Source organism: Gossypium raimondii, chromosome 12 (assembly GCF_025698545.1).
Source record: "Gossypium raimondii isolate GPD5lz chromosome 12, ASM2569854v1, whole genome shotgun sequence".
NCBI classification, from domain to species: domain Eukaryota; kingdom Viridiplantae; phylum Streptophyta; class Magnoliopsida; order Malvales; family Malvaceae; genus Gossypium; species Gossypium raimondii.
Window position 1 is genome coordinate 5366191 of NC_068576.1, and position 17714 is coordinate 5383904.

The following is a 17714-nucleotide window of genomic DNA, read 5'->3' on the forward strand; positions in this document are numbered from 1 at the left end:
AAGAATATATAGGTTCTTTTGATGTCTAACATACCATAATCATAATTCCCCTTAATGCACTAAAAGGATATGCACTACTTTGTTAGTAAGCAAGGTACAAGATGTTGTTGAACTTTGGCCTACAATGCAACAGAAACCAAAGAAGAAACCAAGATGCAAACCAAAGATCCAATTTGAACCGAGAAGCAAAGAGATTTTTTTATTTTGTTCATTTGTAACTTGATTTAGTTCCAATGTAATTTATACTTAAAGTTAGTAGGAGTAGTTGTTGATTTAAGTTTGATGTTATAGCTGGCATGTCAGCTACATTTTGTGTTTAATTCTAGCTAGGCTTTAGTCATGTATTAGTGGGAGCAGTTATACATTAGGTAACTACCATATTTCATTGTAACATAAATGCTTCTCAAGTCAATGAAAAAGATCTGATTTTTGGAGATCAAATTCAGTTTTCTTCTTGTTCAAACTTCTTTGCATTCGTTTTTCTTTTTCCCCTTAGTTTTATGCTAAAAAACCCAACACATGTAATCCGAACTACTTATGTATATGGCATATTGCTTATTCAAGTAATGAAGTTAAACTTTACATCATCCAGGTTACTTGCTTCTGTTTTCTTCCTCTGCTGTCAAAACCCCAAAAGATGTGATTTGCACCTCTTCCCTTTAGCATTGATGACCAGCTCAAGGCTCGACATTGCACGTTCTACATGGTGGCCATAGGCTGTTTTAGTTGCTAGCCAACGATTGGTTTTATTTTTAAAGTTATTTGGTGTTAGCAATGTCTTGCATTGAGTTACTGATGACAAACATTTGAAATAACATGCATTAAGATGCACAGACATTGAGAAAAGGGTATTGTAAATATTTCATCAAAGATATTTGAAAGAAGAATGAATAGTTCTGTACTTATGTCAAACTTATTTATACATGCTTTTTTTCTCTTCATGTATTTGCCATTATGGATCTATATGTCAGAATTCATAAATTGGTTTATGGAACTTTCAAAGCTCTGTCTTACAAGACACGCGTCGAAGTGCAGTAATAGTTTTTTGTGCTTTGACAGCACAGGTTAATTTTAAATATTTCTCATTTTGCATTGTTTTTCTCCCTTTTATTTTCTAATGTATATTCTAGCTTAATAATTGAGTATTATTATATATTTAATTTGATTTATTTATAAATAAATAAATCATTGCAATATATGTAAAAATAGCTTTTCCGAAAAATATTTTCAGGAAACCTGCCAAACAACAGAAAATATTTTACACAAATTCATCCAAACACCAGAAAAGTAAATCATTTCAAGAAAAGTAAATCATTTTCTAGAAATTATTTTTCGGAAAATATTTTACTGGCAAACAAACGGAGCCTAACTTAAAAAGAACTATGTTTAAATGCACTAACTTGTGGCTATGGTTGATGATAGGCTTATGTCTTATGTATTATGCATATGAAATGGAACGATGAGTTAAATTGATGATGTTATTTAAGCTAAAGAAAGTAAATGTAATGGAAAATAATGACATGCAAACGAAAATAAAAAAACTGAAAGAGATTTAAAGTTTTTATAAAATCCTACTTTGTTAAGGATGATAGGTATAAGTGATGCTATGGAATTATTCAAATTGTGAGTTGTTGAATATGGTTTCATGAATCGTGTGGTACCGATAAATGATTATTCTTGATATGTATAAATTTCATATTTGAAATGGATAGTTATGATTAAAGTTTATATGATCTTATTAAGCATTCATTGTTTACGTAGTTATTTTTCTTTATTTTTCAGACTATCGGAAGCTCGATTGGGTTGGAAGCTCATCGGGGATTTATCACACTATTCAACGATTATATCGGTAGATTTTGATATCTTGGTTAAGATTATAATGACATTTATAGGTATTTTGGCTAGTGTTAGCCTATGTATTTTGGTTGTGGAAATGATCATTTGGTTAGTTTGCATTTTGGCCTTGTGTTAGTAAAATGATATATATATTATAAGGTGTATATAAGTAGCCTTGTAATGTTTGATATATGCCTTGTTATGGTTGAATGATGGTAGATAGAAAAGTAGATGAATGTGCATATTAGATATGGCATATAACTTGTTGTGAATTGGTGTTTTTCCATAATAAGCATATATGTATTTTGATGCTAATAATTATGTGGTACAGTTGGTACCAAATGGTATGTTTTGGTAAGTGATTTACATGTTGTGTAATGATGCAAATTTAGTTAGAAGTTAATCAATTATTTTGGCCAAATTGAATACATGGTTATACATGTTTTAATGTTGTCATTTGAGGTGCCTTTGGGCATATTGGTTGGATATTATTGTACCATATGTGTTTGGCTTGATTATGCATAGTTTCGGTGCCTTTTGAGGGCTTAGGTATATGTGCAAAAGGGATTATAGGTACATGTTGAAAAAGGTGAGAAAAATGGCTTGTAAAATAGCCTATTTTCGTCCACACGAGTAGAGACACAGGCGTGTGTCTCAGCCATGTGTGACACACGGCCAGGTAACACGACTGTGTGTTCCTTATAGTTTTCAAAGGGTTGCAAGTCAGGTTTTACACGGCCTAGCACACGGCCTGACACACGGGCGTGTGAGGTTATTTCGAAGGGTACACGGGCGTGTGGTTTGGCCGTGTGACACAAGTCGGTGAGTTACACGAGCAGGACACAAGCTGGGACACAGCCGTGTGTCCCTATTTTGAATGCCTACACGAGCATGTCTCTTAGCCGTGTGACCCCTGCAGTTTGTAAATTTTCATATTTTTTCCTGAAATTTCTATATGTTTCTGATTTAGTCCCAATTTGTTTCTAATGTATTTTTAGGGCCTCGAGTGCTCGTATAAGGGACATATGTATGCTATTGATTGGTTTTGCTGTGATTGATGATATGAATTAAATGTTTTAAAATTTTTGATAGTTCTGAAATTTAAACTCCGGTAATGCTCCGTAACCCCATTTCGACGACGAATATGGGTTAGGGGTGTTAAAGATAAGATATAAGTGGATAGGCATTTTGCTTGTGCTCATTTTGATTAATTGCTATGGTTAATGTATTATTGTCTTGAATCATGAAAATACCATTGAGTGTTGTCACTCAGCATACGGTTTGTTTATTTCATGCACAGGTATAGGTAATTCTCGAAGCCTTAAGAGGTGAGTTTAGCATCCGGACTGCAACCTTCAACTCCATTAAGTTTGTATAGCTCCTTTTATTTTGTCAAATGGCATGCACATGAGATTACCTGGTTTCAAGTTGTATATGTTCCTTTTTGAGTAATAATGTAATGAATGAATGAAAGTGATAATGGTTCATATATGGAAATGGTGTTGATGGTTTGGAAATTGTATATTGATCATGTTTTAATTGTGTTGGATGTTCAATTAGGGCCTTAAAGCTAGTTATAATTGTCATATGCTAGTTGGAAATGGATGAACATTGAAATCATAGTGGTTCGTCAAGAAAGTCGCAACGCTACCCCTTGGATGTTGTGACACCAGCCTTCCTCGTCGCAACGTCGACTTTATAACGTTTTGAAAACTTTACAATTTGGTCCTTAGTTTGGGAAGCTTGCTCACTATCTTCAAGGTTACGAAATCGATCCATGGAAGCCGCAACACCCATTTGAGATGTTTTGGAAACTTTGCAGTTTAGTCCTTGTTCGACCCTGGGATAGTATTGAGCTTTCGTAAGCTTGTATGTGACTAAAAAAATGATTATATAATGCATTCAACACGTGTAATTCTAAAATTATAAAGATCGAACTTGTAACAGCCCGATTCTCGGCCTAGTCAGAATAGTGGTTTCGGGACCACAAATCCGACGAGGGAAAATATGGTTATTATTAGATTTTTATGGTCTACAATTTCACGGAAAATTTTCGTAAAAATTTCGTTCGAAAATTTCGACGTTTGGGCACTCAATTTAGTCAAAAGGACTAAATTGTAAATAGTGCAAAAGTTGAGTTCTACATCTTAGGGGTGTCTAATTGTTATGAAATTTTAAATTGGAGGTCTTTATGTGGTAATTAGACCATTAGTTAGTTGATGGACAAAAATAGACATAAGAAATGGGTGAAATAGATTTTTTTAAATGGGGCATTTTAGTCATTTGGTTATTAAATAGAATTAAATGGGAAAAGATGGCAAAATATGCTCATCTTCTTCATGGTGAACGAAATCAGCAAGGGGAAGCCATATTTAGGGTTTTAAGCTTTCAAGCTCCATAGTAAGTGATTCTAAGCCCGCTTTTAATGTTCTTCGTATTTTGGAGTCCCGTAACTTGGTTTAGCTTATTCTACCATTAATTCGTGTTAGGGTTCATATTTGGAAAAATATCCATAGGTGAAATGTGTTTATTTTGCTGTTTTATGGTGGAATATGAAGCTAGAGATTATGTTAAACAACTTTTGCTAAGCAATTTTAAGCTTAAAACGGGTAAATAGACATAATCGGTAAAAATAATTAATATTCAAAAGTATGTGTTGGAGTGGAATTTGATGTTGCCATAGAAGGAAAAATGTTCAGCATGTTATAAAACTTAAGAATAAGTGATGAAGTTTAATTTCGAGCTTGGGGACAAAAGTGTAATTATGCAAAAGTTTGGGGCAAAATTGTAATTTTCAAAAAGTTGGGTGGTGGATTATTTTAATAAATGTGAATAATAAACGAGTTAAATTTGCTATTATAGATCAAGAAAGACGTGAAGAGTATATCAAGCGGGAAAAGAAAAGATAGTGGAGTAAAGTGCAAAATTACGATATTTTGCACCGAGGTAAGTAAACACGTGACTTAATGTATTATTTTGATATTATTTGATATATGTTGAGATTTATTTGGAATTAAAATAAATGTTTGGCAATATCCTAAAATGTTGTTAAATCGGAAAGGTGATAAAGGGTTGCAATATATGGGTTATGGGTTGAACACTCGGAATAAGCGGAGTATGTTGTATATAAAGGGGTTCTTGTGTGCTGATTCCCGATTTATGGGTGGTGCTATGTGCGTGATCCACCATATCTTTGAAATGTGAAAGGGGTTGCTATGTGCTGATTCCCCAGGGGTTGCTAAGTCTTGATTCCCGATTTCATTGGTGGTGCTAAGTGCGATATCCACCATATCTTTGAAATGAAAAGGGGGTTGTTATGTCTGATTCCCGAGGGGTTGCTAAGTGCTGATTCCCCGATTCATTGGTGGTGCTAAGTGCGATATCCACCATATCTTTGAAATAAAAAGGGGGTTGCTATGTGCTGATTCCCCCGAGGGGTTGCTAAGTGCTGATTCCCCGATTCAGTGGTGGTGCTAAAAGGGATCCACCAATAACGGCTAACATTCCGAGTGTTCAACGAAAAGTGTGGAAGATGAATATTGCCATATGGTGGAAAATTTTATGGGGTAAATATTGAGTTGAATACTAAATCGACCCATGTATGAGATGGGAGAAAATATCAAAAACGCAAAAGGAACGATTTAATTATAAACTGTGTTGAACAACAGCAATTGGGTAACTTTGAAAAAATCACCATAAATGGTGGAAAATGAATGGGAAGCTGAATAATATATGAAATTGAAGTTGAATGTATCTATTCTCATATGAAAGAAATAGAATAAGCAAAGGAGTTGTATTTTGGAGATATCTGAATTTTACTGAAACAGGGCTGGATTGATTTCGAGATCCCTGTTCTAACTTTGGAAAATTACCAAAAATTGAAAAAAAATAATTATGGCATGAAATTTATATCCCTGGAATCCTTATTGAGTCTATTTTTATTAGAAACAAGCGAAACCATTTTTCAAATTTTGTACAGAGAGTTAAGTGAATTTTAGTGAGTAAGGGTCAGAACCGTTGGGCAGTGAAACAGGGAAGGTTTAATGAATAAACTGTACTAATTGGCTGGGTTAAAATTCTGAAATTTTATGGTGAAATGGTATATGATTCTAGTTTCAGGAAAATTTACGGAACTCAATTTGGAGCCCTGTAGCTCCAGATAAAAATAAATTAGCGACTATGACGCAGAAAAACAGCTTGCTGGAAATTGCCTAAACAATAAAGTTATTCATGAATAAGTTTATATTTTGGTGTAGTTATGGGAGTAATTACTTATTTATCATGTGTTTACTTACTAAGCTATATGCTTACTCGATTTTATTTTTCTCTTGGTTATAGTGACTTCCAACAACTCGGAAATTGGAACGAAGTCAGACAATCATCTACACTATCCTTCACATTTGGGGTATTTTACTACTAGTGTTCCGAAATTTTATGGCATGTATAGACAATTTATGTAATGTGGGATCATCATGTAAATATATGTTATGGTTCCCTTTTAAATGTAGTGTTTATTAATAGTTAAACTATATGTGTGTTTATACAAATGAAATTGGTTGGTATATTGGAATGTGTTCTAAATTTGCAGGAGGTTTAAGCAAAAATAAGTAGGAATGTTGTCGAAATTTTTTAAAAATTTAGTAATACCTCATACTCTGTTCCGGTAAGGAATACGGGTAAGGGGTGTTACAGAACTTGTGTATAATTAATCGTAGTTACTCCGAAAACAGATGTGACATCTTGTAGCTCGAACCTAGTGACCAGGTTAAGTATGATGTGTTACAGTTGTGGTTCCAAGTTCTAGAATGTTTTAATTGTTTAAATTTTTCATGAAAGTAAAAAGAAAAATCAACTTGATTTGTGTATTATAATAATTTTATTTATAATTTGTTCATATTGGTATTGTAGGGGTGGATGCTGGATATCCAAATATATTAGGATTTTTAGCTCCTTTTTGTGGGGAAATGTATCACACATGTGATTTTATAAGTAGGCATCAACCAAGAGGGAAAAGAATTATTTAATGAGACATTCTTCTCTTGGAAATATGATTGAACAAAATATTGGAGTTTTAAAAGTATATTTTCTATATTAAGAGATATGTCTAATTATCCTTTTAGAAAATAACTTTATATATAATGAAATATGTTGTATTGTGCATAATGTCATTAGGTTAGAAGCCAAAAAGGATGAATTGTTTGAAGTGAGTGAAAGAGGAAATGTGTAGGAATTTGATGACACAAAAGTAACTTTTTCTGATTCAGGCAATGAGTATATTACATTTGATATGTCGTGAATAACTTATATGACTTAGATTAGAGAAGAGATTACCATGTCATTATGGATTAATTTTTGACATAATTGAGAACTCAAAATTATATTACTTAGAAAATGATTATAGTTGTTTCTAGTTAATAGGAGAGGAGCTGGAAAAATTATTTGTAGGGTAGAATTAAATTGCAGCTAAAATGTAATTTTATCATTTTAATAATTTATATTTTTAATTTTAAATGATTAAATCAAAATTTTATTATTTCAAGGAGGTCAAAGTATAATTTTACCATGTAATAACTTAAAAATTCATAAACCCAAATTGTGGCCTTTTGACCAGGTGTTGATTTACCTTAAGAATAATATGAGTTCAAATTATCATTGTACGAGAAAAAAAAAACCTTCAAAGGAAATATGATTTCCCATTTTCAGAGGGTTGAGCCTTTACCAACTCCCTTAACCCTGTTATTCATTGTGTTTGGGAGTTAAAAGTACTTTTTTTATTGTAGAAGCAATGGAAAATACCTAGCTTATGGGGTCAAAATTGTAGTGGACAAATGCTTTTTCACCCAAAGGCAAAAATTGAGATTTAGATGTTTTTAACTTTTGCGTTTGAAAGCGAAAATTATCAAAATAATCTTATTTATATTAACTATTTAAAAGTATATAAAAAATAGTTAATTTATATTTTATGTATCATTATATTAAATTATTTAAACATTTTATGTATCATTAATTTTACAAATAATTTATATTAATTACTTGAAAAATATTTAAAATTTATATTTTATGTATCATTATATTAAATTATTTAAATATTGTATAATTTAACTAATTTTTAACTTTCCACTATTGTCACAGGCCGCAATTCAAAGCCCGTGACCATCGCACCAAATGCATCCAATGGAGGTCTATTACTCAAATGGGGATCATTTGGCCCACGAGAACTGGCCCGATTCAAAGAGCTATTAGAGAAGTCTGTCAGATTGAAGCCTGGTTGGCCCGATAATGAAGAGATGGCAACTTAGGCTGATATGGTAACTAATCTTAGAAGATAGAGGGAATCATATCTTGTAAAGATTAGATTAGATTTGATATGGCATATCTTGTAAATCCCTAAAATAAAGGGATATGGTTAATTTCGTCCGTCGATGTAAATGTATCTTGACAGTCGGTTTTGGGGGAGCTCAACTATAAATAGAGAGCCTCCCCCTCAGTTGTACTCACTCCATTCATTGTTTCATTATTCTTTGTGAATAAGAGAATGGAGAGCATTTACTCAAACACTTTGCGAGCGTTCTTTCTGTTGTTCTTTGTTGTCCTTTTTTTGGCATAAATCGCTTCTGCTCTTCAATTTGGTGCCTTGGAGGAGTTCTTAAGGAATCCTTACTTGAGTTAAGGCTGACTTAGGCGAGTTTGGACGAACGGATCGTCTAAGGCCGCACGGATTGCAAGAGAAAACTCTAGCCCCGTGACACTATCATGTCCAAAAAGAACATTTGAACCTTCAACCATAATTTTTGGTAGCAAAAGAGAATATTAAAAATGAACAAACTGTTGAGAGTTAACCAAGTCAAACTAGACTTGTTATCACTCCTATTCTTTAGGATCTTATTCTACTTAAAATTCAAATTCAAATTCAAATTGTGAATAGCTGTAGATAACACTCTGATGTAATCTTGTATATATTTGCTATCAATAGTCGAATACAATAGAGCTGAATTTACAAACCAAAATCACTATCTTTCATGGTATCAGACTGCAAGTAAAAAGGTTTCAATCACCGCCTCCTCTCTTTTTTTTTCCTCATGGCCAATTCGACTGTTTCCTCTCCACCTTCCATGCCAAATCAAATCACCATCAAGCTTACTCCCTCTAATTACCTCCTGTGGAAAACACAAATGACCCCTCTCTTATATAGCCAAAAACTCATGCATCATGTCGACGGCACAGCAGCTCCTCCCAAGACCGTTGACAATGCTCCTAACCCGGCCTATGAGCCGTGGTTTCTTAAGGACCAAATGGTTCTTAGCTGGATCCTTGGCTCGTTGTCTGAGTTCGTGCTATCTCAGGCAGTCGGAGCCACTACCACATTCGCAGCTTGGACAAAGATGCATCAAACTTTTGGTTCCGCATCTCGGGCTCAAATCTGGACCCTTAAAGGCTCTCTTCATGCCTTGTCTCGTGGCGATGATTCAATCGTCATATACATGGATTGTGCGAAACAGATTTTTGATCAACTCGGGGCTCTAAATGCGGCTAATTCTGAAGACGATCTTGTCGATCATATTTTACGAGGACTTGGTGTCGATTATCGACCATTCGTTCGCAATCTAGAGGCAAAACTATAGTCAACATCCTTTGATGATTTGTTTGGCTTATTACTTTCTGAGGAATTACAATTGAAAGCTGTTCAAGAGCCTCTTCATCCTACTGCCGTTGCCCACTTTGCCGGTCGACAGCCTTTTGCTTCCGCTAATCGTGGACGGGTCGTAATAAGAAGTTTAATGGCAATTATTCCGATCGTGGCGAGCTGCCTCCCCCAAGGATCCAACATGTTACAACTGCAAAGGACGTGGCCACACAAGTCGTCAGTGTCCCAGCCCAAGATATGCCGAGTCCTACCCCAAACCTTCAGCAAACTATAGCTCGTCTCCTCAAACAAATCCCAAGCCATGGATCGTTGATACCGGTGTCACTCATCATTTGACATCTGAATTAGGAAACCTGGGCATTCATTCTGAGTACACTAGTTCCGATGAAGTCACTCTCACCAATGGTAAAACCTTACCTATCTCTCGTGTTGGCTCGTCTGTCTTAACTCTTAATTCTCATCCTTTCAAATTGTCTAATATTCTTCATGTTCCTGAGGCTAACCTAAATTTATTGTGCATTCCTCGGTTTACACTCACTAATGATGTCTCTGTTGAATTTTTCCATGATTATTTTGTGGTTAAGGATCGACGGACGAAGCAAACTCTGCATAGAGGGTACATCGAGAATGGTTTATATCGTCTAGCCACTGATCCAGTATCTCCTGCTTGTCATTCAGTTTCGTTGTCTACATGGCATGCTAGACTAGGCCATGCTTGCTCAAACACTGTCAATAAAGTTCTTAGTTTCAATAAATTGTCTGCTTCTAATAAGCATGATTCATCTCTTTGTGAAACTTGCTGTGTTAGTAAATCACACAAATTGTCTTTTTCAAATTCTACTTATGAAGCAAAACAACCATTAGAGTTAGTTTGTTCGGATTTGTGGGGTCATTCTCCAATTGCTTCTAGTGCTGGTTTTCTATATTATGTGGCGTTTTTTGATCATTATAGCAAATATACTTGGATCTATTTTCTTCGTCGTAAATCGGATGTTTATAATTGATTCATTCAATTTCGTGCTATTGTTGAGAAATACTTTGGTTTACCTATTAAGCAGTTCCAATCCAATTAGGGTGGGGAATTCCAAGCCCTTGAAAAATATTTGGCCTCTGAAGCTATAATCCAACGTAGCTCTTGTCCCTATACCCCTGAACAAAATGGCTGTGCCGAAAGAAAACACCGTCATATAACTGAAACTGGTCGCGCCTTGTTACATCATGCCTCTGTCCCTCCCAAATTTTGGGATCATGCCTTTGTTGCTGCTGTATACACTATCAACCGTCTCCCAACTCTAAAATTACACCATAAATCACCCTACCAAGCCCTTTTTCATCGTGACCCTGATTACAAGTCATTGAGAATTTTCGGTTGTTGCTGCTATCCCTGGTTGTGTCCATACACCAAAAATAAGCTTGAGCCTAGGTCTGCCAAATGTGTTTTTCTTGGTTACAGTGTTCTTCACAAAGGTTATAAATGTTTATCTTTGTCCACCAATAAAGTGTTTTACTCACGCCATGTTATTTTTGATGAACAGGTTTTTCCATTCAAGTCCAGTGATGGGCACATATCGGTTCTCGGTCCTCCACCTTCCCCGACAACCATTTTTTCTCTTGGCCATCGCTCCGATTCTAATCCATTACCTGCCGTCCCACTGCCTACAGCCCCATGCCCCAACCAGCAACTCCCTACTGTCCCAGGTACCCCCCACCGACTGCCGATCAATCTCTTGCCATCACCACCGTGTCCTCCCAACCTGCTCCCATTGTTCCCAATGACCCTATCACATTCCCGATAGGTTCTAGCAGTCCCAATGCTTCTCCTACCACTGCTCAGGCACCTACCGTGCGTCATTCAATGACTTTACGCTCCCATACTGGCTCACTTAAACCAAAGGTTTTTCATGCTGCTGCGTCCACTACACTGTCAGCCCCTTTGTCATACACTGAAGCAGCAAAACAGCAAGTAATGCGTGCTGCAATGGGAGAAGAAATTGATGCTCTTCTATCAAACGGCACATGGGATCTTGTTCCTCGTTCTCGAGCTTCGAATATCATTGGTTGCAAGTGGGTATACCGTGTAAAAACAAAAGCGGATGGTTCCTTCGATAGATGTCATGCGCGGTTGGTTGCAAAAGGGTTTCATCAACGACCAGGCCTTGATTACGTTGAGACTTTCAGCCCTGTTATAAAGCCGGCCACTATAAGGTTAATTCTTTCCATTGCTGTCAATCGTCATTGGCCCATTCGGTAACTTGATGTTTCTAATGCCTTTCTTCACGGGACTCTTGATGAAACTGTTTTTATGGAACAACCACAGGGATTTGTTGATCATTCTAAACCCGATTTTGTATGTGCTCTAAAGAAATCACTATATGGTTTAAAGCAGGCGCCACGAGCTTGGTATTTTTGCCTTTCGAATGCACTACAACAACTTGGTTTTCACGGTTCCAAGGCTGACAGTTCGCTGTTTATATATTCCGGTAATGACGAGTATGCATATTGCTTGGTCTATGTTGATGATTTGGTGTTGACAGGATCATCCTCTTCGCTGTTACAACGGTTTATTGCTTAACTTGGGAAGGTTGTTGCGCTCAAGGATTTAGGACCACTATCCTATTTCTTGGGTGTTGAAGTTGTGTGGTTCTCGAGTGGTTTGCAGCTCACGCAATCCAAATATATCAAAGATTTGCTCCATCGTGCGAATATGCAAAATGCCTCGTCGATTTCGACTCCTTCAACGCCGCAAGCCGACCTCACCGGCACTACTTCTTCTACCTTTGATGATCCTAAGCTTTATCGACAGGTTGTTGGGTCTCTTCAATATTTGGCACTCACTCGCCCCGACATAACCATGGCAGTGAACAAAGCTGCACAATTTATGCATTCTCCTTGCCTCCATCATTGGCAAGCCGTGAAACGGATTCTACGTTACCTCCGCGGCACAATAGATCATGGTCTCGTGCTTCGCTCTTCTCGCCAAGCTTCACTTGTTGCTTTTTTGGATGCTGATTGGGGTGGCGACAAGCTTGATCGAAAGAGCACTTCTGCATATGTTGTCTTTCTTGGCTCCAATCCGATCTCTTGGATTTCTCGTAAGCAAAAGACTGTCGCTTGTTCAAGAACGAATTCAGAATATCGAGCTTTAGCATCAGCTGCTTCGGAGGTTTATTGGCTTCAGTGCCTTCTTCGGGAACTCAATTACAAGCTTCCAACAACGCCGAAAGTATGGTGCAATAACGTTTCCGCTACCTATCTAGCTGCGAATCCCGTTTTTCATTCTCGTAGCAAGCACCTTGAGTTGGACTTTCATTTTGTCCGAGACCAAGTACGCCAGAAGAATCTTCTCGTCTCCTATGTTCCGACCATTGATCAAATAGCCGATGTCTTGACGAAACCTTTATCGACAACTCGGTTTCTTACGCTTCGAGACAAACTGATGGTGACTTCCCCCATCCGTTTGCGGGGGCTGTTGAGAGTTAACCAAGTCAAACTAGACTTGTTATCACTCCTATTCTTTAGGATCTTATTCTACTTAAAATTCAAATTCAAATTGTGAATAGCTGTAGATAACACTCTGATGTAATCTTGTATATATTTGCTATCAATAGTCAAATACAATAGAGCTGAATTTACAAACCAAAATCACTATCTTTCACAAACCACCTTTTTCACAATACTTTTCTACCATATTTTTCAAAAGCAATTTTTCTAAAAAGTAATTCTAGAAAGCACTTTTGAACTGCAAACAACAATGGAAAACTAGCCCTTAGTGTGACCTTTGCCAATTAAACATGTTTAGTTTTTATTACGTTTTTAAAGTACATACATTGCATGTGGTTTCAATTATAGTAATAATGATTGTTAATTTTTTAAAAAATTTTGACTCTATTTTCAAAACAAACTTGCAAAATGCTTTCCACACATACCAAACAAATAATGAGATAAATACAAAAATAATGATTTGAAGAGTGTTTGTTTCACATAGTATAAACAACATACAATGTAACTATAAAAAATAATCATCATATTATATTACCTTGCCATTAATTAAAATAATCTTCAATTTTTCTTGGTGACATTGTAGTTTGAATCGATTTAATATTGTCTTTTCTATTTATATATATAATTTTTTTCTTTATATATATATATATATAATTCTAATTTATTAATGCTAATCATCTCTAACTTTTTATTGATAATTTTCTTAGATGCTACTTAATGAAATATAATTATGGGGTGCTATTTATAATGCTAAACATAAATTTTAATTGGTATATAACTTTAATATCAATTAAATAATAATTAAGATATTTAAAATTTTAATTGGTGTATAACAACCAGATGCTACTTGATGTTCAACGCGGTCTTTAATCGGGAGAGAGAGAGAAAAACATCCATTTCATTTGGATTCTCAGACCTTACAACCACTTTTATTTTACTTCAACTTTTTTAACTAAAAATTCTAAATTATAATTATTTTTATATGTGAATTTATTAATATGATTCTTGTTATTTCAAAAAATTTTCTAAAGTCGTGATTCGATACATATTATTATATTATAGATTAATATTTTTTTTATTGGATCAGTTTCATCAATTTAATTGCATTTTATTATTACTAGGAAAATAAATAAAAACTTGTACAAGTTATACTTTATTTAATATTATTTCTTCAAAATAGATAGCAATGCCAAATCCCTTTTAACATTGAAATACCATTTAACATGTTTATAAATTAGATTGAATCGCTTGAATGACGTGGCGAGATAGCAATGACCAAGTGTAGAATAGTACAATAAGCTCACCGCAGAGGAACCTACTATTGAAGTTTTAATGGTGGATTTCATTTAACTCCCTCGAAATTTCAACAAAGAGACAGAGAGAAGAGAGCTTTTTCAATTCCGGAAGCTTTTTGTTATCACCACTAAATCAACGATACAAAGAGCTCAGCTTTCAGCTTTCCAACTCTCCTATGGCTCTCAATCTTCGCCAGAAACAAACAGGTAATTTCTCTCTTTAGATCTCTCCCTTTCCCCTCCAATTACCATTTAATTTCCCTTTGTAGATTTTGATATCGATGCAATTGGAACAAACTCCCTTTTCTAGTTTTGACCCTGTTAAGATTATGTTAAATTTGATCTATTATTCTTTGAAACGAAATCCTTAAAATCTAGATCAGACCCACCATTGTTTCGTTAAAGTTTATAACTTTGGATCTAGTTTTGCTTTACGGGGTTGTTGAATTTGATCTGTCATTTTCGAGCCTTGATCTTATTGGGTGTTTTCCCTCTGTTTATTTTTTCAGAATGTATAATTCGAATGTTGAATCTGAACCAGCCTGTGAATCCCTCTGGAACTGCTAATGAAGAGGTTTACAAGATCTTGATTTATGACAAATTTTGTCAAAATATACTGTCCCCCTTGATCCATGTTAAGGATCTACGAAAACATGGTGTTACCCTGTACTTTCTTATTGATAAGGATCGAAAGCCTGTCCACGATGTGCCTGCTGTGTATTTTGTTCAGCCTAATAATCCCAATATCCAAAGAATAGTAGCTGATGCATCCCGTTCTCTATACGATAGTTTCCATCTGAATTTTTCTTCGTCTATACCAAGGCCGCTTTTGGAGGATCTTGCTTCCGGGACTTTGAATTCGGATTCAATCCATAGGATCTCAAAGGTTCATGATCAGTATTTGGAGTTTGTGACATTGGAGGATAATTTGTTCTCTTTATCCCAGAAGTCCACTTATGTGCAATTGAATGATCCATCCGCTGGGGACAAAGAGATCGAGGATATTATAGAGAGGGTTGTTAATGGATTATTTTGTGTTTTAGCTACACTTGCAGCCGTGCCCATAATAAGATGCCCGCGTGGTGGACCAGCTGAGATGGTTGCTTCAGCATTGGATCAGAAGTTGAGGGATCATTTATTGTCAAAGAACAATTTGTTTTCTGAAGGCGGGGGTTTTGTAAGCTCATTTCAGCGTCCAATTTTGTGCATCTTTGATAGGAATTTCGAGTTATCAGCCGGGATACAACATGATTTTAGGTACCGTCCACTAGTACATGATATTCTTGGATTGAAGCTTAATAGGTTGAGTGTGCCAGGGGAGAAAGGTGGAATGAAATCGTTTGAATTGGATAGCTCCGACCCGTTTTGGATGGCAAATGGATCGTTGGAATTCCCTGAAGTTGCTGTTGAGATTGAGACCCAGTTGAACAAATATAAGAAGGATGTTGATGAGGTGAATAAAAGGACTGGTGGTACTGCAGGAGCTGAGTTTGATGGGACAGACTTGATTGGGAACACAAAGCACTTAATGAATGCAGTGAACTCCCTGCCTGAGCTGACAGAGCGGAAGCAGGTCATTGATAAACACACAAACATTGCAACAGTGCTTTTGGGTGAAATAAAGGAGAGGTCTCTTGACGCCTACGTAAAGAAGGAGAATGACATGATGGTGAGGGGTGGGATTGATCGAAATGAGTTGATGAGTGTACTTAAGGGAAAAGGTACCAAGATTGATAAGCTGCGTTTTGCCATAATGTATATTATCTCTTCAGAAACCATTAATCCGTCAGAAGCAGAAGCAGTCGAAGCAGCACTGAGAGAATCTGAGGTTGATACAAGTGCATTTCAGTATGTGAAGAAGATCAAGTCATTGAATGTCTCACTGGCATCAGCAAATTCCGCTAGTAGAAGTAACATTGTTGATTGGGCTGAGAAGCTCTATGGTCAGTCAATCAGTGCTGTCACTGCAGGTATGAAGAACCTATTGTCTGGTGATAGGCAGCTAGCATTGACAAGGACTGTGGAAGCTTTGATGGAGGGGAAGCCAAACCCTGAAATCGATTCTTACCTTGTGTTTGATCCTCGTGCCCCAAAGTCGAGCCCTGGCACAAGTAGCAGTCATCTGAAAGGACCCTTTAAAGAAGCTATTGTCTTCATGATCGGAGGTGGAAATTACGTTGAGTATGGGAGCTTGCAAGACCTTGCCCAACATCAGCAGCCAGCCAAACAAGTCATATATGGAACAACAGAAATTTTAACTGGAATGGAATTTGTTGAGCAACTCTCACTGTTGGGGCAGAAGATGGGATTGGGCAGTTCTTCTGCTGCTGCTTCAGCAACCCAGTAAACTGCTTTTCGAATACTTTGCAGAGCCTGCTACTCGCCAGTCAAGTGCATGGAGTCATCATGATCCGAATGGGAGATACCATATATATGACCAAGTAAAAATACAGATGTGAGCTGGTTACATGAGCCCGTAAGCACTTAGTTGGGCCTTGCAGTCTTTTCTCTTGATATTAAATCGCCATGCTGGTTTTAATCGAGACTCGAAACCTTTGACTATTTAGTACGGTGTCCAAAAATTTTGACAATGGATAGCAAGCATTTCTATTTCCTAATAGGTTTCTGCAATTGGGGTTGTCATCAATGTCAAGACCCTCTTCTCTCTTTTTTTTCTTCCTCCTCTTTCCCCTTCTTAGTTGTACTAAAAAGTTTGACATGGATTTCATTCTACTCCTTAATTTCATCTGATATATGAATGCTATTCAGATTCATTTGTGGTTTGTTGGAAAATTGTCAGAAATGACTTGTCCTTGTGCCTATATATGCCTTTGCTGTTTGTTGGTGTATACAAACATGCTACTAACCGGAGATGATAAAAACAACTAGAAAACACTTCATGTATTACCTGGAAAGACGATGACCTGAGTTTTAAGAGGAACTTTTTTCTGTTGTTGTTATTTTTTGTATTAGTTTATTTGTGATTGTTTTTTCCAACATTCAAAGGTTGAAACCTGCATTTGTTCTTTCCGACAATCAAAGGTTCAAACATGCATTTTCTTTGTTGAGGTTCGTAATTATTTCTTTCAATAATTTTTGGAGTTTGTGATCATTATCAATAATGTTATTTTCAAAATTTATATTTATATGTTTCCTTTGAGAATACAATATGCTTTATTATAAAATAGGTTAGGAGCATATTATAAAATAGGTTAGGTTTCTGTTTGAGAGTAAAATATATTTTACGGTAAAACACTTTGGTAGATCAGAGTTGAACTAACATTGGAATCTGAATCTCCTAATATTTACTTTAATTTGCTAAGTTTGATAAATTAAGATTACATGAGATGGAGGCCCAATGGTGGGCCAAAACTACACAGCCCAAACTTAATAATAAAACTTGTAAGTTGTAACAGACTGCCTACACTATCTCTCCA

General features: G+C 36.0%; 1 protein-coding gene and 1 long non-coding RNA gene across 2 annotated transcripts; both read left to right on the forward strand.

Moving 5' to 3' along the window:
- Positions 1–4728: 4728 nt before the first annotated feature.
- LOC128035321 (uncharacterized) lies at positions 4729–6388 on the forward strand. Its single transcript, XR_008191690.1, has 2 exons — positions 4729–4782; positions 6175–6388. It is a non-coding gene; the product is annotated as an uncharacterized LOC128035321 (long non-coding RNA).
- Positions 6389–14315: 7927 nt separating this feature from the next.
- LOC105762984 (SEC1 family transport protein SLY1) lies at positions 14316–17051 on the forward strand. Its single transcript, XM_012580984.2, has 2 exons — positions 14316–14484; positions 14787–17051. The coding sequence occupies exons 1-2, from the start codon at positions 14454–14456 to the stop codon at positions 16622–16624; spliced, it is 1869 nt and encodes a 622-aa protein (XP_012436438.1). The 5' UTR covers positions 14316–14453; the 3' UTR covers positions 16625–17051.
- The last annotated feature ends 663 nt before the right edge of the window (positions 17052–17714 follow it).

Excerpts from the sequence above, each read along its gene's own strand:
- LOC105762984 (XM_012580984.2), top strand. The coding sequence starts at position 14,454 with ATGGCTCTCAATCTTCGCCAGAAACAAACAG. Across the intron at positions 14,485-14,786 it reads TCTTCGCCAGAAACAAACAG|AATGTATAATTCGAATGTTG; the intron begins GTAATTTCTCTC and ends TTATTTTTTCAG.